Raw genomic sequence first — 27,412 nt, forward strand, 5'->3', positions numbered from 1 at the left:
TCTACCCCTTGTGTAGACCCGCCACAAACGATCGATATCAATTGCCTCGTTGATTGAAACAGCCTTGCCCACAAGGCTAAAGTTGGGAAACCTCCCATTATATCTTTGACATCAACCCATGCTTCCTCCTTTGGTAATCATGCCCACTGAATAAGGAATTGTAAATGTAGCACCGTAACATTATCGCGTTAAACTGAACGAGAATCAAGACTTGGTTCGGTAAGTAAGGTGGTTCCACACGTATAACTTATAGATCCATTGGTATTTGTAGGCGATATGCCACTGGACTCACTCGAGCTACGATTTCAAGTGGCCCAAAGTAGCATGGTGCATGCTTGCGGCTCTGAGCTTGGAACATGGTGGATTGGTGATATGGGTGAAACTTAAGATAGACCAAATCACCTACTTGAACTCAATGTGGCATCAGTTTTCGTTTGCAGCTTGAAGCATTTTCATTAGTGCTCGTTCAAGGTGATACCGAAAATGGGCCAACATGTCAATCCTATTTCCCCGGCAACAATGGAATGTGCCGCCATCGGAGTACAATAGAGAAAGTTATAATCATTCTAAAAAAAACTGTGAGGGTTTATAAGTAATTAAATTTAATGTTATTTTGATTGCTTTTTTAACTTAGATAGTACTTTGACTATGTGATAGATGGTTGAATGATTTAATATTCAAGATCTGATTTAACTTTTCTATTCTTGTTTCTAATGCTTTTGATTATTAATCAGACCAAGAATTGTATTCCATCCCATCCATGCCTAAAGATAGCCACATTTGCCATTTTAAGATTTTCCTTAAAATTAGACCAATTCTATTTAAAAAAAAACTTTTTTCCTGTCTCATTCTTTACTAATAATATTCCAATCATTTTTCTTTCTATCTTTCTCCTACTTTATCAATTGCGCATTAAAACTCATGTCGTTTCAAATGTTGTCTATTTTTTGGGACGGAAGGAGTATAAGACATTAGAATTAGGATTAAAATTAGGATAGAGAGATCTCATGAGTTGTTAGGAGTTACAGCCCTCATGATTCCTCTCTATACTTGAACTTCTACCTATTAAATTTATGCTATTTATTTGTTACTCCAGTTAATCAATTCAAATAAGATTGTTTAGTTTTAGAGTTGCTAAATAACCAAAATATGGACAATCACACAAGGACAAATTAATAAATTTTTATGTTAATTAATAGATAAAATATTGATTGTAGTTAGTGAACAAGTTAAAATTACTCTTTATCTCTTTCTTATCCTTTTAAAGCTTGGTCTATTAAGCTTTGACTTCTTGGGCAGCTATTATGTAGGAGACTTTTTTTTTTAATTGTATTTTAAGGTTGTGATCTTGGAGATAAATTAGCTCACTGGAATGAGCTTGATGTTGGAATCTTGTTTTAAGATGTCCGGTCAATTAAGTTTGACCAATAATAAATATGACGAGACATTTAATTTTAGAGAATTAAATGATATAGCGTCGATCTACGTTCCGCGTAGATGACCGTAGTATATTCACTTTTCTTAAATCCGATTCCCGGTGAGTAAGAAATAGTGGATTAAAGTGGGTCACATTGTAGCTTTTAATAAAGCTAGGAGTTGAAAGTGTAGGGAGTAATTAACTAGTGTTAATTATCCCACATAGGAGATGAGACACATCTTTAAATGTGTATTTATTAAGTGACTAATTACACTTAGTAATTATCGTGGACTAAGATGGGTGAAAGAGCCCACACGCGCGCCGAGCCGAGCCGCGCCCGTGCCCTTATCCTTGCCCTTGGTCTTGGTCTTGGACTTGGACTTAGATCTTGACAATTGGTCTTTGAGCTTGGTTCTTGGTTCTTGGGCTTGTCCCTGGATCCAGACTTAATGTTTTGGACCACCTAAGTTTTGGGCAACAGCCTGATCAACTTGACATGTTGCGCCTTGATCAGCAGTTTGATCAACTCGGCCTGCTGCGCCTTGAGCGATGGCTTCAGTAGCCTGATCAACTCGACCTGCTGCGCCTTGAGCGATGGCTTGATCAGCGTCTTGATCAAGTCGAAGTCCACATGTGACGGTTGAACTAGGGCGTGTACAGTGTCTAGATTCAAAGTCGACCACTCCAGCTTTCAAACTCGTAACGGTCGGCGGTTACAACCCCGCCATAATGAGCCATGATGACAGCCTTGATGGCTGTGTTGACCCCCTGCAGTGGACTAGGCCTATAAATAGGCTAGTCATTCCTTGCATTAGGAACACTCATACATACACACACAAGCATCATACTCTCTGCATTGTCTTTTTTTCCGAAGCTCTGCCCTCTCCTCCATTCAGTTCACCGGAGCTCTGTTGATTACGGTGCTACTTCATCAGAGACGTAGCCGTTTTATCTTTGGGGATGACACGCCAAACCGAGAGCACTACCGGGGCGTATCTCGTCTTGCGGAAAAAGGACTCCTCGACTCGGCTAAATGCTTTTACGGTTTTACAGTTTTGATTTTATTGTAATTTTCAGTTTTAGTTCTTCCTTCTTGGGTTGTATTACGCCCGGTATTGTTTATCTCTTGTAATTCCAGCATTATCCCCAACAATCGCAAGACGAGATATACTTGCCGTTGAAGGTTTCAGACCTAAACTAAACTTAAAACTATCGAAACTTAATACCTTTGCTGGAGATGTCAACCAACGCCAACACTTCCGCTGCCACTACTCCGGCAACTGCCGCCGCAACTGTTCAGGCCGCCGCCGCCACCACTGCTGATGCTCACTCATCAGCCTTGATGGGTCAAGGCACTCCCACTCCTGCCTCAACTGCCCCTTGGGTATGGGACAACCCCTTTGGGGCGTCCACTGGATCCACCTTCGGATCCTTTAATGGATCGAGTGTTGGGGTCTTCGGGTCTCACACGAATGCTGGGGCCTTCGGGTCTCATGCGGGTGCTAGTTCCTTCGGGGCTGGTACGACCATGGCAGGCTCCATGCCCAACATGAATGGTGGGGGCTCTATGCCCAACCATGTTGTTGGCTCCTTCGGGGGCAACGAAATTGGTTCCTTCCATGGACCAAGTACGGTACCTTTGGCACCAAGAATGATGTCACCTGCCGAGAAGCCACCAAAGTTTGGAGGATTTGACTTCAAAAGGTGGTACCAGAAAATGTTGTTCTACTTGACAACATTGGGGGTCGTGCACTTCCTCAAGGAAGATGAGCCACCCAGGCCAAGCGATCAAGAGACAAGACTTTAGGTCTTCTCCGACTACGACACATGGCAAAAAGGAGATTATCTTTGTAAAAATTTCATTCTAAGTGCTTTAGATGATAGTTTGTACAATGTATACTCCGTTGTAACCACATCAAAAGAGATGTGGGAAAGCCTAGAAAGAAAGTATAGCATAGATAATGCTGCAGACACTGAACAAGTTGTAGCATCCAAATTTATGGACTACAAGATGGTCGACTCTCGACCCATTCATGGAGCAAGTTCAAGAGCTCCAAATGATCATCCACGCACTAGTGGCTAAAGGGATGACCTTGCCCGACGAATTCTTAAGGTGCACGATCATTGACAAGCTTCCTCCTAGTTGGAAGGACTTCAAGAGCTATCTCAAGCATAAGCGAAAGCAGATGACTCTTGAAGACTTGATCGTGAAATTGGGCATTGAGGCCGATGTGCGCAAAAGCGACCAAAAGGCTAAGGGCATTAGCCCACTTGAAGCCAAGGCCAATCTGTTGAAGCGGGGCGGTCTCTCCAACAAACGCCCTCGCCCAAGTCAAAAGGATAAAGGGAAAGGGAAGCAGACTGCAAAGAAATTTGAAGGTGAATGCTTCAAATATGGCAAAACTGGCCACTTTGCCAACGACTGCCGCAGCAAGAAGAAGAAGCCGACAGCCCACGTCTTTGAGAAGGAGTTCAAAGACTGGGATGAAAGCGACCTCATTGCTGTGGTCATTGAAGAAGCCAACTCGATTGAAAACAAAGGAGGCTGATACATTGACACTGGAGCAACTGCTCATGTTTGTGCCGATAGGAGTAAGTTTTCAACTTACAGCCATGTTGATGGGAGGAAGATCAACATGGGGAATCAAGCATCCTCCGAAGTCCTTGGCATCGAAAATGTGATCCTCATGATGACGTCTGACGTCACAATAACGCTGAAGGATGTGCTGCATGTCCCGGACATCCGCAAGAACCTAGTGTCAGGATCAATACTAGTTAATAATGGGTTTAAACTTGTATTTGAGTCTGATATGTTTGTATTGTACATGTTTGGAAAGTCACTTGGAAAAGGCTATGTAACCGATGGGTTTTTCAAGCTTAGTGTGGCAACTCGCAGTGTTGCAAAGCCGTTGGCTAATAATAATAAAACATCTACTTCCTCTTATTTGATTGAGTGTTCAAATTTGTGGCATTGTAGATTGGGACATGTAAATTCAAAAGCCATTAAAAGATTAGTGAATTCAGATTTACTAAAGGCTAATGAAGTGGATACCCAAGATAAATGTAAAATTTGTCTTGAAGCAAAAATGACTAAGTTGTCGTTTCACTCGGTGGAACGAAGCACAAAACCCCTTGAATTAATTCACACGGACGTAGGTGATTTAAAGATGGTGCAAACTAGATGTGGTAAAAAGTACTTTATCACTTTCATAGATGACTGCACATGGTATTGCTACATTTATCTTTTAAGAAGTAAAGATAAAGCAATAGAAGCGTTCAAAAATTATAAGAACGAAGTTGAGAATCAACTTGGTTGTAAAATCAAAACGATTCGAAGCGATAGAGGAGGCGAATATGTAGCCCCGTTTGAGGAATTATGCAACGCAAGTGGTATAATCCATCAAACGACTGCACCATATTCACCACAATCTAATGGTGTTGCAGAACGCAAAAACTGAACTTTAAAAGAGATGATGAATGCATTGCTTCTGACTTCAGGATTACCACATAACATGTGGGGGGAAGCTGTTTTGACAGCCAACTATATCTTGAATAAGATCTCTCTCAAAGGAAAAGATATTACTCCTTATGAGTTGTGGAAGGGAAGAAAGCTATCCTACAAATACCTCAAAGTGTGGGGGTGTTTGGCAAAGGTGATGGTTCCTCCGCCCAAAGAAGTACCTAAAACGGTTGATTGTTGCATCTTCATTGGATATGCACTTAATAGTAGCGGATATCGATTTGTTGTCCACAAGTCTGAAATACCGACTGTGACCGTAGGAACAACAATTGAGTCAAGAAACGCGGTATTTCTTGAAAGTACATTTCCTTGTAAAAGGAAGGAAAACGTAGCATCCAATTCTGAGAGAAGAATTGAGGATGAAACCACCAGTTCTAAATCAGCGGATGAGGAACCTGAATCGCGCAAGTGTACAAGGCCCGATCCAAAGGACACAGTACTAAGACGTGGTAGTAGGGTCAGAACACCAAATACATTTGGTCCTGACTACATTGCTTTTATGTTAGATGAAGAACCGATATCTATAAAAGTAGCCTTCGATGGCCCAGACGGGTTACATTGGAGAGAAGCTGTTCAAAGCGAAATTGATTCAATTTTGCTAAACCGCACTTGGGTGTTGGTAGATCCACCTGAAGGTGCGAAACCTCTAGGTTGCAAATGGGTACTTAAAAGGAAATTTAAGGCCGATGGAACAGTGGATAAGTATAAAGCCCGACTAGTAGTAAAGGGTTTTAAACAAAAGGAAGGACATGACTTCTTCGATACCTATTCACCTGTAACAAGGATTACATCTATCCGAGTGCTTCTCGCTATTGCTGCATTGCACAATCTTGAGATTCATCAAATGGATGTAAAGACCGCGTTTCTAAATGGTGAACTAGAAGATGAAATCTATATGAAACAACCCGAAGGGTTTATAGTACCTGGACAAGAGAAAAAGGTATGCAAACTGGTTAAATCCCTCTATGGATTGAAACAAGCGCCTTTGCAATGGCACTTGAAGTTTGATAATGTGATGTTATCAAATGAGTTTAAAATCAACGAGTGCGACAAATGTGTCTACATCAAGAGCACTAATAACGACCATGTTATAGTGTGCCTATACGTTGATGATATGTTAATCTTGGGTAGCAACACTCAAGTAATTAACGATACAAAGGCCATGTTAAAGAGAAACTTTGACATGAAAGACATGGGTCTAGCCGATGTAATTCTTGGAATGAAGATTCTAAGAACGTCTGATGGAATCATCTTAACACAATCACATTATGTTGAGAAGATATTGAATAAATTCAAAGCCTATGATGGCGCACCGGTTAAGACTCCAATTGAACTCAGCGTTCACTTGAGCAAGAACAAAGGCGAGCTCGTTGCACAAGAAGAGTATGCACGGGTCATCGGGTGCATTATGTACTTGACTAATTGCACTCGACCTGACATTGCTTGTGCCGTGAACAAGTTGAGTCATTACACGGGCAATCCAAGCAAGAGCATTGGAGAGCTCTTGTGAGGGTTTTGAGATATTTAAAACATACTCAAGATCATGCGCTACGCTTCTCGAGATACCCTCGGTACTTGAAGGGTACTTTGATGTAAATTGGATATCCGACAATAGAGACTCACTCTCAACAAGTGGATACGTCTTTACTATTGGGGGTGGTGCTGTATCGTGGAAATCCACAAAACAGACATGTATAGCCCGATCAATAATGGAATCGGAGTTCATTGCCTTAGATAAGGCTGGTGAGGAAGCCGAGTGGCTTAAGAACTTCCATGAAGATATTCCATGTTGGTCTAAGCTAGTGCCACCAGTGCTGATCCACTGCGATAGCCAAACGGCTATTGGAAGGGCAAACAATGGCTTCTATAACGGTAAGTCTCGACATATACGTCGACGACACAATACCGTGAGGCACTTGATCACAACTAGCGTGATTACAATTGACTATGTGAAGTCAATAGATAATCTAGCGGATCCGCTAACCAAAGGGTTAAACCGTGATCTAATGAATAAGTTGCTAGAGGGAATGAGTTTGAAATCCACAAACTAAAGAATTATCATAGTGGTAACCCAACCATGATGACTGGAGATCCCAAGAACTTGGTTCAAAGGGACAACTAAGCTATGAGAGTTCATGAGAAACACTCAACTATATCTATTCCCTAGAGAGCAATAGAGTGTTGGAGAACTTGCCTAGTGGTAAAGGATAAGTCTATGAATTTTAATGGTTCTTAAGGATCTCAAAGAGATGGAGTTCTCAAAGAGACCAAGTATGGCAAGGTACTTGACTAAGAATCACCTATGTAAGTGCGAAGTGTGGTCGCTTCATAAAACACACTTATGAATCTAAAGTGGTGTCCAAGACCGCAATGGACACAAAACGTGAGAACGGATGAGGTTGAGGTGTTTAAGCGTTAACACCATTGTCTCGGTGCATGCCGTGGGGGATTAGTTCAAAGCATCGCGCTACTAAGCCGTCTGTATATCCGATGGTGTCGACTATGGAGGGTTCAAAGCCAACAACTACCTATCCTTATGCTTATATACCTCGTGAAGGTTGAGCTTGTGTCTGCATGCATATGCATTTGGCTATTTCCACTCATGTGGGGGATTGTTGGAATCTTGTTTTAAGATGTCCGGTCAATGAAGTTTGACCAATAATAAATATGACGAGACATTTAACTTTGGAGAATTAAATGATATAGCGTCGATCTACGTTCCGCGTAGATGACCGTAGTATATTCACTTTTCTTAAATCCGATTCCCGGTGAGTAAGAAATAGTGGATTAAAGTTGGTCACATTGTAGCTTTTAATAAAGCTAGGAGTTGAAAGTGTAGGGGGTAATTAACTAGTGTTAATTATCCCACATATGAGATGAGACACATCTTTAAATGTGTATTTATTAAGTGACTAATTACACTTAGTAATTATCGTGGACTAAGATGGGAGAAAGAGCCCACGCGCGTGCCGAGCTGAGCCGCGCTCGTGCCCTTGTCCTTGCCCTTGGTCTTGGTATTGGACTTGGACTTGGGCTTGGGCTTGGACTTGGATCTTGGCAATTGGTCTTTGGGCTTGGTTCTTGGGCTTGTCCCTGGATTCAGACTTAATGTTTTGGACCACCTAAGTTTTGGGCAGCAGCCTGATCAACTTGACATGCTACGCCTTGATCAGCAGTTTGATCAACTCGGCCTGCTGCGCCTTGAGCGATGGCTTCAGTAGCCTGATCAACTCGACCTGCTGCGCCTTGAGCGATGGCTTGATCAGCGTCTTGATCAAGTCGAAGTCCACATGTGACGGTTGAACTAGGGCGTGTACAGCGTCTAGATTCAAAGTCGACCACTCCAACTTTCAAACTCGTAACGGTCGGCGGTTACATCCCCGCCATAATGAGCCATGATGACAGCCTTGATGGCTGTGTTGACCCCCTGCAGTGGACTAGGCCTATAAATAGGCTTGTCATTCCTTGCATTAGGAACACACATACATACGAACATACACACAAGCATCATACTCTCTGCATAGTCTTTCTTTCCGAAGCTCTGCCCTCTCCTCCATCCAGTTCGCCGGAGCTCTGTTGATTGCGGTGCTGCTTCATCAGAGACGTAGCCGTTTTATCTTTGGGGACGACACGCCAAACCGAGAGCACTACCGGGGTGTATCTCGTCTTGCGGAAAGAGGACTCCTCGACTCGGCTAAACGTTTTTACGGTTTTATAGTTTCGATTTCATTGTAATTTTCAGTTTTAGTTCTTCCTTCTTGGGTTGTATTACGCCCGGTATTGTTCATCTGTTGTATATTAGTGTGTTACCTTGCTTGGTAATTCCTCTCGATTGTGGCTATTGCTTGCTGCCACTACTTGCTTGCTCCCACTCTTTTCTCCTCTTCCTACTTTCACTCCTTCTCGGTTATATGGTGGTGAAAAGGATTTGTGTATCCAGAGAAACAAATTAGAGTTGTGCACCTAGATATACTGAATTCTGTTGGAAAATTGGCAGATAAACATGTCACTCCTTTTTGGTGTTGTAGGGTGTACAAAGGAGGAGTGTTACGGTCAGTGTTGTTAAAATCGCGCTCAGGGCGCGCCCGGGGCGCGGATCGCCAGGGTCGAGGCCGGTGATCGGGGCGCGCCTGGGGCGGTAGTGGCGAGTGGAGCGACAAAGGGGGCGACGAAGGGGAGCGATTCCTTTCTCTGTAAAGAGAGAAGCTGAAATCTTTTCTTTTTATTAGTATTTTAATACTATGAAGTCCTTCTTTTGATAAAACCTAGGCACCCACCACCGCCTCTTTTTACCTCTAATCATTCAATTTTTTACTTTTTCACTTTTCTATAATATTAATTTATTATTACTGCCAACTTTTCATCTTTCCTCAAAATGAATTAATTATAAAATTCATTTTAATTATCAAAACAAGTAAATAGACTATAATTCTTTCAATAATTATTTTCTACCCAAGGTAAAGATTGAAATTTAAAAATAATTTCTTCATGTTATGTAAGTATAAGTATTTATATATTAGTGAATTATATTTAATCATTATTATTACTAATATATAAATGATAAATAATTTTGCACCCCGATTCGTGGGCGTGAGAAGAGCAGGCACCCACCAGCCGCAGCGCCCCGGACCGACCCGCGACCCTAACAACACTGGCTACGGTTGATGGGAGTGAGAGGAGAGAGGAGGCGGTCCATTTATTCAACATACTCTTTATTGAGTTGCTTAACTTGTTACTAATTCTCGCTATCACTTCAACTAATGATTATTGATAAATCTCTCATTTATTCAACATACTCTTTCTAATTCTACTTGTTATTGCATAGCCATTATTAGGATGATCCATAGGGAGGTACTAGTTTGGACTATGACAACCAGGATATGAAAAGCCACCAGAACTTGCCCTGAGATGCTCACCAGCAGTCACAGAATATAGAATATTGAGAGAGATAAGAGGTAAAAGGCTATATTTTATTTCATTGGTTGGTTATTGAAAAGAATTACATTGCTATTTATAGATGAGATTGCACAACTGTTAATCTTCTAGACTTAACTCCTCTAAACCATTCTAGTATAATCACTTCATTTCCAGCCGTTGATCATCTTCCACTTATCATAATCGTCCATCATCTTTCTTCGTTGTATAGTCATGTACTCCCTTCGTCAGTGAAATGTTTTCTAGTTTTTCCATTTTGGTCTGTCCGTGCCACTTTGCTTTTTTTTTCTTTTCTTTTTCTTTTTTTTTTCTATTTTTGGTTAATGGACCATACTTTCCACCAACTCTTTACACTCACATTCTATTATAAAACTAATATATAAATGTGGGGCCGTCATTCCACTAACTTTTTCAATTCACTTTTATTCACATTTTTTAAAACTCGTGCCGAGTCAAAATTGGACAATATTTCATGGACGGAGAAAGTATCATGTTTCAAGTGGTCCATGCCTATCGGTCTCCGGCTAAGGGGTAGAGTGTGTGCAAGGTTCTGAAATATGTGGGGATGGTTAGACAGTGTGATCGAATCGGTCTCCATGTCGCACACTCTGGCTGGCAATAATAAAATGAGTTGGCTCCAATGTTTTAAAAATCGGACCGGCAAGCGAACCAGTAAGGCTATCGGTTCACGGTTCAACTGTTCGGACCTGTCGAACCACTGGTTGAACCGAAATACTGTAGCAATAATATATTTATTACATAAAAATATATATAACTCAAAATAAAGAATTCAAAATATTTATCTTAGCGTAATCCTATGTAATACTACTAATTGAATATAAAAGCATGCCTCTAGTATAATTTTAATAAAATAGAATATAAATTAAATGCTTCCCACCCACCCATACATCACGTAACCACTTTTGTTAAATACCCAAATCCTATTTTCAATCCCCATACCCGTCGCCTTTCAGAAAATCGCCCTCCCCCTCCATCTCCATTATGAAACCCCTCACTTCCTTCGTGGTTTGAGATATTCTTGTGCCAAGTCTTTTTTAATTCTCTTATTTTGTCACTCAATCTTGTGAGGTTCACTGCTTTACATCTGCATATTTTTAATCTATTGGAGTAGGGGAAGAAATAATGCACAGGGCAAGTGAATCTCATAGTAGCTGCACGGGATATTCTCTACGATTTGCAGAAATATTTCAAAAAAACGATTCAACCAGCCGCCGGTTTCCGGTCCGACCGGCCGGTTTGTCCGATCTAAAAAGGCTCAACTAGCTCACGGTTTAAATGACCAAACCGGACTTGAGAACCTGCCGGTTCGCGGATGAACCGGTCGAACCGGCCAGTCTGGTCCGATTTTTTAAACACTGGTTGGCTCTGATGCCATCTGATATTATTTGGAGTCAACTAAAATTAGGCTAAAATATAACAATTAGCAAACAATTAAAAACGCCGAGACTTGATCTGCTATTCAATCAAACATTCTGTTATGATGTTGGTGTGGGAGGTTTCAATAATGACTCCTCATTTACCCAAGCTCGAACCATTGACCTATTGGGTTTAGGCCTAGAGAAAACGTCTAAAATCGGCTTCATCATCATCAAAATATAATCACTGGTAGGATATTTCTATAAATCACATGGATTAAGAATACAGTATCATGTTGTATACATAATGGGAGGAAGAAATAGGATAAACCCACCAAGTGCATTCAGCGCAAGAGTATATAATTCAGGCTTCTTCCAGCTGTGAGAGCTGAATATCATACAAAATCGGGTTGGCTTCGAGCTTCTCTGCAATTTTCTCAAGGATTTTCTTCAGAAACACCACTGAACTGTCTCTGCCTGATTCAGCTGCATCATTCTCACTCTCTACCTCTGTAAATATTTCATCAAAGAGAGCCGTCATTTCAGGCAGTTGTGAAGGTGGTAAACCGAAATCATCCTCATGGTTCTTGAGGTAAGACTTGATTTGCGTGGCTCGTGACTGGTCACCATTGCATTCGAACTTTTCCTCAGTGATCTTCTTCACAGCATCATCAAGAAGCCTCTCCTTGAACAGAAACTGTAGAAACAGTGAAAGCAGCACTCAAAGATATGCAATTAACCTCCTAGAACAAACTAAACACTCAAAAAATCTGCAATTAAATACTCAAATGATCTGTAAAAATCTGAAACATCTATACCAACTAATAATAGTATCACCAAATGTTAGAATTTCATCACTGTGACAGGAAACCTTTTCTAGCAAGTATAAATATTGATCCTCTCTATTAACTACCCAAACTTATGTAGCAATTGAAATTTTTGACAGTATGACCATGGCATGTACCAAAAGTTTTGAATCCTGGAATTTAAGGAAGCAAATCAGGAAAAGTAAGTTACCTTTCTAAGCTTAGAACCATTCGCCAATTTTATACTCCTTAAAACGACGACAACAGATTTCTTTTCAAGACTATCAGCGAGTTCCTGTAGCACATGTTGCAGGAGTTGAGCAAATTGTGCTTGTCCCAGTTCTTCTTTTTCAGCTGCTCCGTGTTTCTTTAATATATCATTCAACTGTGGATATTCTGTTAAACAGCAATAAGTGCTCAGAATTACAAGTAGTGCAATTGATTTGATGACGCAGTCATGAAGATATTCAAAAAATTTATGATTTGTCAGGATTTAGGCCAGTTTATTAAGGAGAGTCTAAATTTATCCATCTTGTACAATGCTAACAATGACAAATAGAGTGACACAGCACAAATACTACTAATATAACTCTTCATATTATATCAGCAACTAAAAAGTACTACTACTAACTACACAGAGCATCATATCATATCTTCTTTCTTTCTGTTTTTCCTTTATGATTATAACTAGCTATTTCAGGTTATATCCGAATTGGAACCTAACCAGCTTCTGAATAAAAAATGCATATGGAAAAAACAAAAATCTCATCAAACTTTTCTGCATATCATAGTGTCTGACTGAAATGGACAAACAAATAGCACAGATTTTTAAAAAGGGGGCAGAATTAGTTCAAAATGGAGTGTTTAAAGACAAGACTAGTTCAAAATCACCTACTTGAATTGATGTAATCAATCATAAACACTTAAATTGAAAGAGTAAGATTATGTTCAACTATAAATGTTCATGATCTTCCAAAACCTCATATTGTATGGCAGAGAGAGTGAGAGTATACCTGATACTGAAGGAACACCGGATTCGATGCCCATATGAGCCAGAGCACTCTGTATCTCACCCTTACTGATTTTTCCTGTATCTTCTACGTCTAAATCAGTGAAAAGATTCTCTGCTAGCATTGCGAAATCATCTTCATCTTCCAAGAACATATTGAGAGATCCGCCGTCCAATATTGTCACAGCAATAGGATCATCTGAATTGAAACAGAAACAACCACACATTCATACTATAATTAACTTTTCCTTGTGAAATTCCATCGCAGCAATCTCTCTCAACATCACAAATTGATCGCAATTATAAATTTCTAGGTTTCATCAACAAAAAGGAAATAACTTATCGATATAGTGTTCGACTAAAACTACTGATTGAATGAGTCAGAATTGAAGTCAACAAACGCAAAACTGACCTTTGAGTTCATCGGCAATGGCGGAAATATAATTTCGAAGATGTGTGCAGGCATCGGTGTGATCGAGCTTCTTAGAGAGGAATCCGGCGGTATCAGAGACGCCGATCCGGCGAATAGCGGAAGAGTTGAGAGTTTCCGGCAATACGAAACCGAGAAGGGAGAGGGAGGCCCTAGTTTCAGCCAGCTCTAGGACCTCTGCGCCTGTGATCGGAGTGTCGACAGGTGGAGGAGGCAGTGAAACATCGACATCTGAGAGGTGAGATCCGTCGAAGATCGTCAGTCCTGCTTCCGCCATTGATAGAAATTTGGTAAGGACTAGTGTGAGAAAGAGAGACAGAGAGAGTTGAATGTTTCAAGAGGAAAGGAGTGAGACCAAGGAAAAGAAAACCGCGTGGCGCGTACTTGAAGTTTGGAAAATTCAATTTTGCAATTAGACTATGGTAGAATATGTTATGTTAGAGCCTCCACACTATGAATAGTCCGGCCATAACCTAGCCACAAACTTCTCCTGCCACATCACATCATCAAGACAAGCAAATAGCTCAGTCATAGCTCAGCCATAGCCTAGCCACGTCACTCAAAATTATATAAAACAAATAATTAACAATCACACAACATACAGAATTAACAATCACACAACATACGGAATTAACAATCAAACAAGATAGCCTAGCGACCCCCCTCGCCTCCCGTTGCGCCCGCTTTTGCCCAGCCGGGCGAGGTCGGCGAGCGAGTGAACGAGGGGTGGGGATCACCTGGGCCGTCTCGGGGAGGTAGTGGGAACCACCGCTGCTGCCGTTGAAATCACCGGTGTAGTTCAGTCGTTGCTTCTTCAGCCAGCCATCGTCGACACCTGCTCGAAACTTCTCGGATTCCTTCAACACCACAAAGCAGTTCCAGTAGGTGAAATCTTTATACAACCCGGGCTGTGGGAAGGCTTTCTCCTCTATCCTCCTACAGTCATCCTCCGTTTGGCCACTGCTCTGCATGCAAAGGGCGTTGGTGTACAAGCCTGAAAATCGGGATACCGCAGCCCTGATTCGGTCCCACGCCTTCCGGCAATCCTCCCCGGTGCGTGGCCTCCCCTCCGGGCAAAATGTCTTGTAGGCTGCTGCTATTTTAGCCCACAAGTTGACGATCCTCTTATTGTTCAAAGTGAGGGGATCATCGCAAACACTCACCCACGCCTTGGACAGCGTGACGTTCTCCGCATCCGTCCACCTCCTCCGTACTGAGCAGTCGTCTTCACCCGGCTGCGACGACTCGCCGACCCTCTTCCCCTTGCCCTTCTTCTTTAGGACGGCACGACCCCGCACTGCTCTCCCCGTTTGAACGGGAGTATCCGAAACTCCGAGAATATCAAACCCCAACTCCTCTAAGGAAAAAGTCTCAAATTGCGTGAACTGCGCCTCCGTTGGGGTTGATGTGTGCGAAGAAGCAGTCGAAAAATTAAAACTAGGGCGATAGACGTTTTCCTCCTCCGGCATCATCTGCATCCCGGGCACCTACCCCGGCATCATCTGCATACCGGGTTGCATCCCCGGTACCCCCTGCCACGCCGGCATACTCCCCCCAGCTGCCATCCCGGGCATATTCCCCCGGCTGCCATCCCGGGCATCATCCCCTGCCACGGGTACATGTTCTAGTACCCTGGCATCGGACCCCATCCACCTCCCACGGGTACCAGGGGAGTTTGAGACCCGCTCGTCACTGGAGTACCTTCGTTGTTGTTCTCCATTTCGCGTTGTTGCTCTTGTACAGAAATTAAGATAGAGAGAAAACTCGTTAAAACAAGTGGTGTGAATGAAAATGACGTGCAAAGCGCGTATATATAGTGTTTCGAAAATTTAAAAAAAAATTCACTGGGCGATGCGCTCGGCGATCCGGACCATGCAATGGCGCCGAGCGGATCGCCCAGCGCATCGCCGAGCGCCCGTATATCGCCTAGCGCTAGGCGATTTTTTTTTCGGAAAACCGCTAGGCGGTTGCAATGGTTCGCCAAGCGCACTGCCTAGCGCCGGGGCTCAGCTAGGCGGTGCGCTAGGCGCCATTGTGGATGCTCTTAGAGATTTCGGAGAAAAAGGAATTAAATTCCCTAGCCTTTCGAAACGAGAGATTAAATTCGCTGACCTTTCGAAATATGGGTCTGAGGCATGCAAATTTTTCAGAATAAGGGATTTCAGATTTTTTATGCATTTTCTCTTCCTTTTAATGATTATTTTGTTCCTAACATTTATTAATTAACAAAATAACCCTCCATAAATTTTAACACAATTTATAAAAAAATCATCCAACCCCCCACCCCCACCTCCAAACTACACGCCTCTTTCCACGAACCTGCCCCACCATGTTCTCTTCTTCATGGCAGCGTCTCTATAAGGGACCAAAAATACATAGATATACAAACTTTTGAGAGCTCAAATCGATAAAGCTTCCGCCTTTGAGAGCTCCAATTTCTTCTCCTCAATCTCGCTCCAGCCAATCTCCAGAAACTCCACCACCACCGTTAAATCTGTCCCGCTCCTCAGAAATTCCAGCCCGATCTCTGGCCAAATTGAGCGTAGATTCCTCTCCGGCCTGATCGAGAGGAATTTCATCTCTGGCCCCTCGGAGAATCAGTAAGATCAACAGCGGCAGAGGTACAAGCCCAAATCAAACAAATGGGCTTTAATCAAGAATTTCAAGGGAATTGTGTCCTATTCTTTCAAGGGTTTCTCTAAAGAATTGAGAAGTAATCTGTTGCAATCACAAATTATCATCATAAATGCAATGAGCAAGCTGAGGTGGAGAGGAATAAGCCACGTCGACAAGTGAGTGTAATTGTCTAATATGAGCTGGCGGGATTGAGCTGACTCAATGGAGTGTGCAGCTATAAATAGAAGGCAAAGGGCAGTAGTTAGGGGTCATGAAAATTGTGTGCGTTGAGCGCTTGGGCTAGGATCGTAGATCCGATGCATTTACCTTGGTTACTTCTTCTATCTTGTTTATCGTTATCAATTCCTATTGTATCGTCATTTCTTATCGTTGATTATCACTTCAATATCATTCAGTTTCTGCATTTTGTCTTTGTAAATTGTTGTTTTGGTGTGCTCTTTGGTTGTGGTGTGAAGTGTGGGAGAAGTGTTGCATTTCAGCTGAGATTGAGCTGAAATCGCAACAAGTGGTATCCAGAGCTATTCATCCTTGGACATAACGGCGACGCAAGCTACGGAGGTGAAATCGTAGGGCGATGGAGGCTGGGAGGAAAATTGGGGAAAGGTTGATCGATGAGGCTGAGAGGCGAATTGGGAAAAGGTTGATTGAGTTGGTCCAACGGCAGGAGAAGATCAGTGCTCGATGTGACGAGATGTTGAAGACAAATCACGGTTATTAAAGATCGATTACAGGGGAGCGGTGGGGCAACTGCCATGGTAGATGTTGAATCCAACCGTGAATCACTTAAGGAAGAAGATGATCCGATTGTTCAATTGCGGAGTCTAAAACAGGTATCACATGTTCGAAGTTATATCGAAGAATTTGCTACATTAAACTCTAAGGTTGGTATACAAGAGGATCAAGCATTGAGTTTATTTTTGTCGGGGTTAGTAGATGAAATACGGGTACCGGTTTGTTTGTTTAAACCAAAAACATTAGATGAGGCTTATGTCCTATCTAAGCTTCAAGAGCTTACATTAACTGGTGTATTTTGGTGTGACCGTGAGGAGAGTAATCCTTAGAGAAATGAGAAATTGGATGTGAACTCTAAGGTCGAAGGACTTAATTATGAGTTTGATGAGTCCAGTGAGTTTGCAGATACAATGGAGACTGATAAGGAAGTTTCTGAAGGGGTTTCAAGTGGTTCCGATGAGGGTGGTGATGCCTTGTCGATTTTGGCAATTCTTTGAATTTTTTCTTGCATTGTTATGTTGACGTGAAGGATAGGAAGAGGCTCAATCATGACAAGATGAAGGAAACTGAGTTAGGGCAATATGTTGCTGATTTTTCAGAGTATAATACCATTTCACAAGAAAATAAACTCAAGGAAGCTGAATGTGTGCCAAGTGTTCGACAAATTACCACAGTGAAGGATATTGCTGTCACTTTGAATGTGGTGAGTAATTTGACGAGGCAGCCAGTTCGCTTTCCTAAACCCTTGGTGAAGATGAAGTTCACGGTTCAACATGATGAAGAGATGGGTGGTGAGGACAATGCGCAATGGGTATCGGTTAAGGCAGGGGATGACCGAATTTATGTGGTAATCTTGAAGGAGTTAGGTTGGTCATGTGATGGAGATTATGGTGCTTATGCTCTCTCTAATCTTCAAGAGCTTACAGTGACCGGTGTTCTAGGCTGTGATCGTGATACACAAAGTAGTTTTGTGAGAATGGAAGAATGGGAAAATGATAAATATGAAATGAAATTAGGAATTGCTAAGGATAGTGTTGATGATCTAATTGTCCACTGGAAGACATTGCCAAATTTGAGAGATGATTCTAGGGAGTTGGTGCAATTTGGGCAGAGAATTGGTGGATTTTTCACAAGTAGTGTGCATGCAAAGTCTGGGACTCCACAAGTTCGAGATATGTCAATTTGTTTTGATGTTGGGAGGTTTTTGAAGGTGACATGGGAACTCGTTACAGATGTAGGGGTGGATGCTTTCAAGTTTGCGGATGACATGAAGGAGCAAGGCTTATCACTTGAGTTCATTTATCCAATTTATGCGACTATGCTGACGGACCCTATTGTCATTGCTTCGGGCCAGGCGCATGATGATAGCAACAACAAGCAGTGGCTGGATGGAAGCTGCAAAGAATGCCCTGTGACTGTCGCTGAGGTTGAGGATGTTGTTGTTGTGGCTGCGACAATTGCAACTGGAATTGAGATTGTTGTTGTGGTTGTTGTTCGGGTTGGAATAGCGAGGGTTGTTAAGGAGACTCGAATAGTGATTGTTGCCGCGACGGATGAGAAAACTGCTGGAAATGGTACCATACATTGGCTGTATTATGTTCCTATACCTACTATAAGGATGAAACTTTTGCAAATTATAACTAATAGGGTCTTCGACGGTGGTGGCATGGATGGACCATTCATATGTGTGATCCACATGGGGATCTTTTGTTATATGCTACTCCACACTCCAAGTGTAGCTTGTATAAGTTCACAATCGTGCAACGATGCAACATGGCATAGGCAGGTGCTTCGGAGGAATTCACAGACGAGATCAGCACTCGATGTTCATTGTTCCTTGAGGACAAGGAATTTTATGGGGGAGTATTGGTAGCAACTAGCTGGAAGATGCATGGGAATCTTATGGGGAGAGTATGGCTGTGGAGGGGGAGCCGATTATGCCTGTGAAGGATGCTCTTGCAATTTATGAAAAGGAGTTTGGCAATTCTAGGAATTTTTTATTGCAATTTGGTGTTGATGCAAGGGCTGGGGAGAGGCTATATCATGGCAAGGTGAATGGAATTGAATATGTGCAGTACATTGTTGCAGTTTCATATTACAAAACTTGTTCACAAGCAAAGGAGCTGACTACCATTATGAGTGTGATAAGGAATTTGAAGCGGTTTTCAGTTAGATTTCCTAAGCTAATGGTGAAGATGAAGTTAGAATTATTTTTGTTATGGGAGTTGTTGAGAGAAGCCGATATGTTGGGGGTTTTGAAGAGAAAAGTTGTATGCCAAGGTGCTCATGCTTGGAGTTTGGAGCAAGAACTTCTAGTGATGGAATTGATGACATTTAACTTCTCAATACTGGCCATTGATCACCTTAGTTATTCTGCTGGTGAGATTAACCACTGGAACTTGTCTCTGTATTCCTTGAGGACAAGGAATCTTAAGGGGGATGGATTGTTGCAATCACAAATTATCATCATAAATGCAATGAGCAAGCTGAAGTGGAGAGGAATAAGCCACGTCGACAAGTGAGTATAATTGTCTATTATAAGTTGGCAGGATTGAGCTGACTCAATGGAGTGTACAGCTATAAATAGAAGGCAAAGGGCAGTAGTTAGGGGTCATGAAAATTGTGTGTTGTGTGCGCTGAGCGCTTGGGCTAGGATCGTAGATCCGATGCATTTACCTTGGTTACTTCTTCTATCTTGTTTATCGTTATCAATTCCTATTGTATCGTCATTTCTTATCGGTAGATTATCACTTCAATATCATTCAATTTCTGCATTTTGTCTTTGTAAATTGCTGTTTTGGTGTGCTCTTTGGTTGTGGTGTGAAGTGTGGGAGAAGTGTTGCATTTCCAGCTGAGATTGAGCTGAAATCGCAACATAATCACAATCAGGAAAGTCACGATCATCAAATATAGAGCCCCAAATCACATTCAATCAAGTAGTAGTAATAGCGGGAACAACAGCACGATCACGAGCCACAATTTGAGCACAGATATGAGCTTGATCGATGAAAACGAAGATGCTGGGTATGAGAGTGGAGGATAAAAACTGATTTTTTTATAAATTGTGTAAAAAATTTATGGAGGGTAATTTGGTCAATTAATATATGCTATGAACGAAATAATCATTAAAAAGAAGAGAAAATGTATAAAAAATAAAAAAATCCCTTATTTTGAAAAATTCGCATGCCTCGGACCCATATTCGAAAGGTCAGCAAAATTAATCCCTCATTTCAAAAGGTCAGCGAATTTAATCCCTTTTTCCGAAATTTATCGATCGGTTTTGATATTGGAAGGATAAATTGTTGACATAGAACTTAGTAATAACGACCTAAGTCGGAGTCAAATCACAAAGTCATTAGTAGAATAAAGTCTTTGCCCCAACGGTGTGAACACTTTGAGTTGAAGGGATCAACACAATTAGATAAATAACTAAATAATGTAAATAATATTTATGATGTAAATTGCCTATTTTTCAGACATCATGAAATTGGTATGGATTCATAAATAAATGGGTTGTATCTAAATAATGGAAATAATAGTATTTGGTGATAAATGAACTTTTATTTTATTTCTTCGAAAAATATTTTCCAACTATGACGGTGTTTGAAAAGGAAAAAATTATGTAAAATTATAAAGTTACAAAACCCAACAAAAAAATAGAAACCAAGATAAATTTTACATGATCTTTTAATTCATTGGGTGAGGCAACTATAAAGAAAAGGAGAGTAATAAAAGTTGGATTGAAGAGAGTGAAAGTAGGAGGAGCAGCAGCAGCAGCAGATATAAGATGTGATCCAACATCATAAACATTCCCTGTTGCTTCATCTCTCACTTTGATACTTGATGAACCTGCAATTAATTATTAACACAATCAAAATTAATTGCTTCATTGAAATAGCAACTAACAAAATGAAGATATAATAATACTCACAGTTATATTCTTTCCATCCAATGGTCTGATTTTCCAGATCATACACAACCAGCTTATTTGATAATACTATGTCTGCATATTCAAATACACAATCACTTTATAAAGATTCATTCTTTATCAAGGCAAGAACCTTATGTAAAAGTGTACCTCCCAACAGAAATATGTCTCTTTCATCACTTGGCAGTGTGCCACTACTGTTTTGCCAACCTATACAGTATTCGTTACCCTGCGAAATCACATCTATGCGTTACTCGATGTCGGGATATTTTACGCGAGTTTCTTATCCAAATCTCTCTATTTGTAATGCTCCGACCAAAATGACTTACTTGGAATACGAAAAGGTAACTGTGGGGATGAACTGGCAAACTGAGAGTTTTCAAAATGAAAATTTACGATTGGGAATCCATCATCAACACTGCAATAAATACGTGAAACGCCACGTTAGTATGAGGGATACACGCTCACGAGCGAATGTTGAACATTCTTCAACAGTCACAAAACTTACGTTCCATTGTACTCAAAACATGTGAATCCTTGCTCTATACGAGTCTGCAGATCTGGATGCTGCGACATCATCTAGTTACAGATGGACAAATAATCAGGGACTCGAGGAGAAAGAGAGGCAGGAATCAAGATAGTCATAAATGCAAACGAGAAGAAAATAATTCTATTTAAATTTCACATCGAGGGTGAAGACATAATAGCATACCTTTTCCAAAACCTGTTGATAAACCTCAGATGGAAGATACGCCAATGATGCACCACTATCAATTATAGTCCTTCTACTAGATCCCGTCCCAGACAAGTTTGTCGAGAGGTTTAAGAATCGGCCACCTACCTCGAGCGACTTCAGAGTTACGCTGTAATGTGACCTAAGATGGTACAAAATGTAATAAATTTTAGTAAGATTAGTGTAACTCCAATTTCGTCCAAGAAAGGAGGACATTGCACGAAACAAAGAAATCGCGTACTCGTTTGGGACTAAAGGCGTTCGATTGACTTTTGGCTCCATTACTTCTCCAATAGCGAAAATACCACCTCCCCTGTTTCCGTCCAAGCAATGTGAAAAGACCCTTTTCACCTTTCCTGAGGAAGCAAGTTATGAAACGATGGTTTCATTTGCTCGTCCAAGGCCAACTATTAGGGTCTTCAGACATTGAGCACCTATGAAGATTAGAAACAAAAGGTCGAAAGAGTGAAACAAAAACTCCACAGAGACATAAGACTGACTAAAAGATCAAACATGAATAGCTACCCAAATGCTATGTTGCCATCCATTGTTGAGGTTTGGAGGTTTCCGGTCACTTGGTTAAATCTAAAATTATCTCTGACGAAGTATCCCCTGGTTGTGCCCCCATCTGCATACGCAACAGAATATTCACATTGTCTTCCAGTTCCAGCTGGGCAATTTTTATTTGAGCTGCTTGATGCAGCATCACAAAACTCCTCGTCACAAGTGACATTCTTCCCAGTGGAAGAGGTTGCCAAGTCATACCGATTGAATTCTACCTGGTGGATTAAACATAGTAACGAGGAAAATACTTGGTGTCAAAGGGGGCTCGTCGGATTGAGATTTTTGAAAGCAGTATCTTGAGATTTCATTTAGGAAACGGAAAGAAAGAAACAAGGAAAGGAAATATGAAAGGAACATACACCAAATTTACTTTTCTTGGGACAACTTTCACAGTCGTGGCAATTCACCCATAAAGTATTACTTCCTGTATCGACCTGGACATGATAGTCAACCGGAGGAGTCCCAATAGTGATATTGGTGAAATAGAGCCTGAATCATTGTATACAAATCGATATGAAACAAATACAGTGCTGCAATCATGGAAATTTTGGCGCAAAACTAACACGATAGCAATTTTGGTAGAGCCAAAGAAGTATCGAGATTCACATTACTGGAGACTAAAGCTTGCCATTGCATACAAAGCAATAGATAAGTGTCGATACAATCAAAGAAAAAGCTAGTCTTCTTTGATCAGAAGAATGCAGATTGCGAATCTACAAGGAGTATACACGAATTCAACCAAACATCAACCATGTGAGACTCAATTTAACACTACAAATGGATGCTGCAAGTCATACATTTTTTTTATCATCTCAACACAACAAGACAAATCAAACTCATCTCTTCTATGAATTCCTTTACCCTAGAGTGGCATTTCAACATCAAGAATGTGGGGAAAATTGTTGATTTAGTAACAGAAACAAAATCACTTACAGCACAAAACCAGCAAAAGAAACAACTTTTATTTTAGGTCAATTATTCCCAACAAATTCAAATTCGAAATTCAAATCCCAAGCTTGAAAAAAACAAATTAGTTTGACACATACGCATGTAAAGTGGGGGAATAATGGCCGCCTAGCTGAAAATCAATGGCTGCGAGGCTTCTGCGATGGCGCTGCAAATCATGGGCTCTCATAGCTCCCAACACCGCCTCTCCCTCGCCGTCGAACTTGTGATGAACTTCAAACACAAAATGCCCGATCGCACAACACATCAACTCTGCCAAAATCAACAAAACCAACCACATTTTCCCGCAATCCATTGCCACCGAAAACAATCACTAATTCAAAAACTGAAGGTGCTGTAAACATGTTAAGAGAGGCAGCGTATATGAACGAATCGCCATCTCGGGAGAAGACAAGAATTGGGGAGTGGGAATAGCAATAATACTCCATGTGAATGGCGGGCTTGAGAAAAAAAGGGAAAACGAGACAAACGAGATGGCGGGCTAAGGAATAAAGAACTCTCAATTATTTATACAAGTGTTGAAATCATTCTCTTCGTATCTAAAAAGATTTGATTTTTATGTGATAATAGTGTGTAAAGTTCTGGTTTTTTTTTTATCTTATGGTGGTGTGGAAAAGATCTTTCCTTCAAACTTGTGAGAAATGCGTGTATAGAAGTCATCATATTTAATGAGACACTACATAACAACTCGTTTATTCCTAAATGTGTTAAAATTTAAGGATGTTAGTGGCTTAAGTAATCTGTGGACTGTTGCTAAATTTTAGTTTAGATAATCTGATTAGCCTGCTATTGAAATAATTAGACTTTAAATTTTGTAAAACAAAATAATCTGATTAGCCTGCAATTGGAAGGAAGTAAGACTGGCACCTGATGATAGCCGGTAATAATACTGATTGTGGATCAGTTTTTGATGTTAGTAGTGTCAAGGCAAACCCATATTAATACGGTCATTTTCCTTTTTACTAAAGTCAACACATTTTTTTTTCATTTACTCTACTCTATCTTATATAGTACTATATTTTTTCATGATGATTAATTTACATCTACTTTTATTAAATTCTCATGCCTAGCTTAGTTTATAATTAATTAGAGTGTCGATCTCAGCGAGTTTGTTAGAATGAACTAAATTAAATTCGTTCACTTCCCATTTCAGCTTCCGATCCCAATTTCTCAGTTCAAATTTCTTCCAATTTTGCCTTGATTCGTGGCTATGCGTTTCAGATATCTCCACACCACCGTCGTACGCTCGTCTTGGAACAGATCAACAACTAATAATTCTTAAAGCTAATCATCGAGAGTTATGGAGTAGTTCATAGTGTATGAGAAGATAGGCTAAAGGAGAAGAAGATTGTATTATTTCTGTGTATGTATGTCACGGTTTCTACCCCCTTAAGTAGGAGAGCAGTACAAAGTATTTTAGGTAAAGCATCAACCTATTCTAGGACAATGTAATGAATATTAATTCTCAATCAATTACAAATCTTTCTCCTATAATTGTGTATTTCATTTAAGGAATGTTTTGACACTCCCCCTCAAGTTGAGCAATGGTATCTCCAATGCTTAACTTGGCCAATGTTTCCTTGAAGACTTTTGGCAGAACTGCTTTGGTGAGTATGTCCGCGAGTTGTTCTTCAGAACGGACAAATGGAAACTCAATGATACCACCGTCTAGTTTTTCTTTGATGAAGTGCCGATCTACCTCCACGTGCTTTGTTCGGTCGTGTTGCACTGGGTTTTCTGATATGCTTATGGCAGCCTTGTTGTCACAAAACAACTGACTCTTTCGGGTAGGTGGGAACCCTATTTCTGTGAGCAGTCTTCTTAGCCAGAGAATTTCCATGAGTCCACTCTTCATTCCACGGAACTCAGCTTCGGCACTAGATAGTGCCACAACCTTTTGTTTCTTACTTCTCCATGTCACCAAGTTCCCCCCTATGAAGGTAAAGTAGCCTCCCGTAGATTTTCTGTCCACCGGGTTGCTTGCCCAGTCGGCATTGGTGTATCCATCGATCTCCAAGTCTTCTCTCTTTGCTAGGAACACCCCATATCCTATAGTTCCTTTTAAATAACGTACAATCCTCAACGCAGCTTCCATGTGATTAGCCTGGGGTAGGTGCATGAACTGGCTTACAATACCCACGGCGTAGGCAATGTCGGGTCTGGTGTGTGAGAGATAGATGAGTTTTCCCACAAGCCGTTGGTATCTTTCTCTGTCTGCAAGCTCTGCTCCTTCTTCTATCTTCAAACCATGGTTAGGAACCATTGGAGTGTCTGCTGGTTTACAGTCTAGGAGACCTGTTTCAGCCAACAGATCTAGAACATACTTTTTCTGCCTTAGGAATATTCCGTGTCGGGATCGCAACACTTCTATCCCCAAGAAGTATTTCAGTGCTCCTAGATCTTTCATTGCGAATTCTTTGAACAAATTCTCCTTCAACCTCTGGATTTCCTCTACGTCATCTCCTGTGATAATCATATCGTCAACGTAGATAAGCAGACAAGTTACCTGGTTGCCTCTTTTTTTTGTGAAAAGAGTATGATCGGACTGGCTTTGTTGAAATCCGTGCTTGAGCATAGCTTGGCAGAACCTTCCAAACCAGACTCGTGGGGACTGCTTCAACCCATACAGAGTTTTCCGCAGTCGACATACTTCTCCGTCTCCAAATTCTTCAGAAAGACCTGGTGGGACCTCCATGTATACTTCTTTGTTTTCTTCGAGCTCTCCATGAAGGAAGGCGTTAGTCACATCGAATTGGTGTAGATTCCAGTCTTTGCATGCTGCAACAGATAGCAGTGTTCGCACAGTCTCCATTTTAGCCACAGGAGAGAATGTCTCTTCATAGTCTACCCCATACACTTGGGTGTACCCTTTCGCCACGAGTCTAGCTTTATATCTCTCTATTGATCCATCAGCTCTTCGTTTTATGGTATAAATCCACCGACATCCAACTGGTTTTTTTCCTTTTGGCAACGAACATTTCTCCCATGTGCCATTCTTGACTAGGGCATCAATCTCTTTCTTCATGGCTTCTCTCCAGTGTTTATGTTTATTTGCCTCAAGAAATGTCTGTGGAATGTCTTCTTCCTCATACAGGGCAGACTCGAAGGCCCGGGCCATTTCTGATAGGTGGCTTTGCGCAATATTGGATACCGCGTACTTTGCCTTTCTACCCTTCCAGTCTGGAGAGTATCGTCGAGGGGGTACTCCTCTTGTCCTCCTCGGAGGCAACTCGTATGAGTCATCATTTCTTCCAGTAGGTTCACTTTCCTCATTATTGTCCCTATCAATGTTAGTATCATCCAATTGTACATTATCACTTGGAACTGAATTAGTTACCTCATGGATCGAAGACGGGTCTGACGGTTGGTTCGTTACACCTTGCTCGACATTCTGTATTACCGGATCTGATTGCCCGGCGGTGGTGCTAGCTTCCTCAGGTGGACCAACGTCTGTGACAGGGCTTGGCTGTAACTCTCCCCCTGTCTGTGGTTCCCCATGTGCTTCTCCCCCTAGGTGATGGTTTTGAATATCGGGTAGCCAATCTAGAAGGTCATATTGTGTACTACTGTCTGAAGATTGTGTCTCCCCCTGACCGCTAGATTGGGCGTAGAAGTATTCCCCTTCCACAAAATCACAGTTCATGGTGGTGTGGATCCTTCGGGTCTTTGGGTCATAACATCGGTAACCTTTTTGATTCTTTCCATATCCTAGGAAAACACATTTCAGGGCGCATGGGTCAAATTTGGTACGTTCGTGTTTGGGAATGTGGACAAAGACTGAGCATCCAAAGATTCTGGGTTCAAGGGATAGGGAGGATGGGATTTCGAAATGCTGGGAGAAAGTATCTAAGGGTGTCTTAAAGTTAAGTATGCCGGTGGGTAGGCGATTAAGGAGATAGACAGCGGTGGCTATGGCTTCTGGCCAAAAGAATTTGGGTACTTTGGATTCAATCAAGAGGGCTCGAGTAACTTCGAGGATGTATCGGTTCTTTCGTTCGGCTACCCCATTTTGCTCTGGATTATAAGCACATGAGGTTTGGTGGATTAGGCCTTTAGTCCTAAAAAACTCTTGCATTTTATTATTGACAAACTCTCCTCCGTTGTCGGATCTAAGGATCTGGATGGTGGTTTTGTATTGGGTTTGAATAAGGTTGTAAAAATCTACGAACTTATCAAACACATCATTCTTATTTTTCAGAAAATAGATCCAAGTCATACGGGAATAGTCATCAATAAAAAGTACAAAATACCGAAAACCTTGACCCCCAGTGATAGGAGCAGGACCCCAAACATCAGAGTGTACTAAAGAAAAAGGAGATTTTACTCTCGTATTGTTCAACTTAAAAGAATGTCTATGGT

At 41.3% G+C, this 27,412-nt stretch overlaps 1 protein-coding gene and 1 pseudogene across 1 annotated transcript; both read right to left on the reverse strand.

Annotated features, from left to right (window-relative positions):
- Window positions 1-11,475: 11,475 nt before the first annotated feature.
- On the reverse strand, window positions 11,476-13,866 carry LOC121780686. Its single transcript, XM_042178317.1, has 4 exons — window positions 13,476-13,866; window positions 13,068-13,262; window positions 12,266-12,450; window positions 11,476-11,945 (listed from the first exon to the last, which is right to left on the reverse strand). The coding sequence occupies exons 1-4, from the start codon at window positions 13,768-13,770 to the stop codon at window positions 11,613-11,615; spliced, it is 1,008 nt and encodes a 335-aa protein (XP_042034251.1). The 5' UTR covers window positions 13,771-13,866; the 3' UTR covers window positions 11,476-11,612.
- A 6,546-nt stretch (window positions 13,867-20,412) lies between these two features.
- Window positions 20,413-23,664, reverse strand: LOC121780865 (annotated as a pseudogene).
- Between the last annotated feature and the right edge of the window lie 3,748 nt (window positions 23,665-27,412).

This window comes from Salvia splendens, chromosome 20 (genome assembly GCF_004379255.2).
Source record: "Salvia splendens isolate huo1 chromosome 20, SspV2, whole genome shotgun sequence".
Lineage (NCBI taxonomy): Eukaryota > Viridiplantae > Streptophyta > Magnoliopsida > Lamiales > Lamiaceae > Salvia > Salvia splendens.

Coding starts and splice junctions, on each gene's coding strand:
- LOC121780686 (XM_042178317.1), bottom strand. CDS start 13,770: ATGGCGGAAGCAGGACTGACGATCTTCGACGGATCTCACCTCTCAGAT. Junction 13,263..13,475: donor CATTGCCGATGAACTCAAAG/GTCAGTTTTGCG, acceptor GTTTCAATTCAG/ATGATCCTATTGCTGTGACA. Junction 11,946..12,265: donor ATGGTTCTAAGCTTAGAAAG/GTAACTTACTTT, acceptor CTGTTTCTACAG/TTTCTGTTCAAGGAGAGGCT.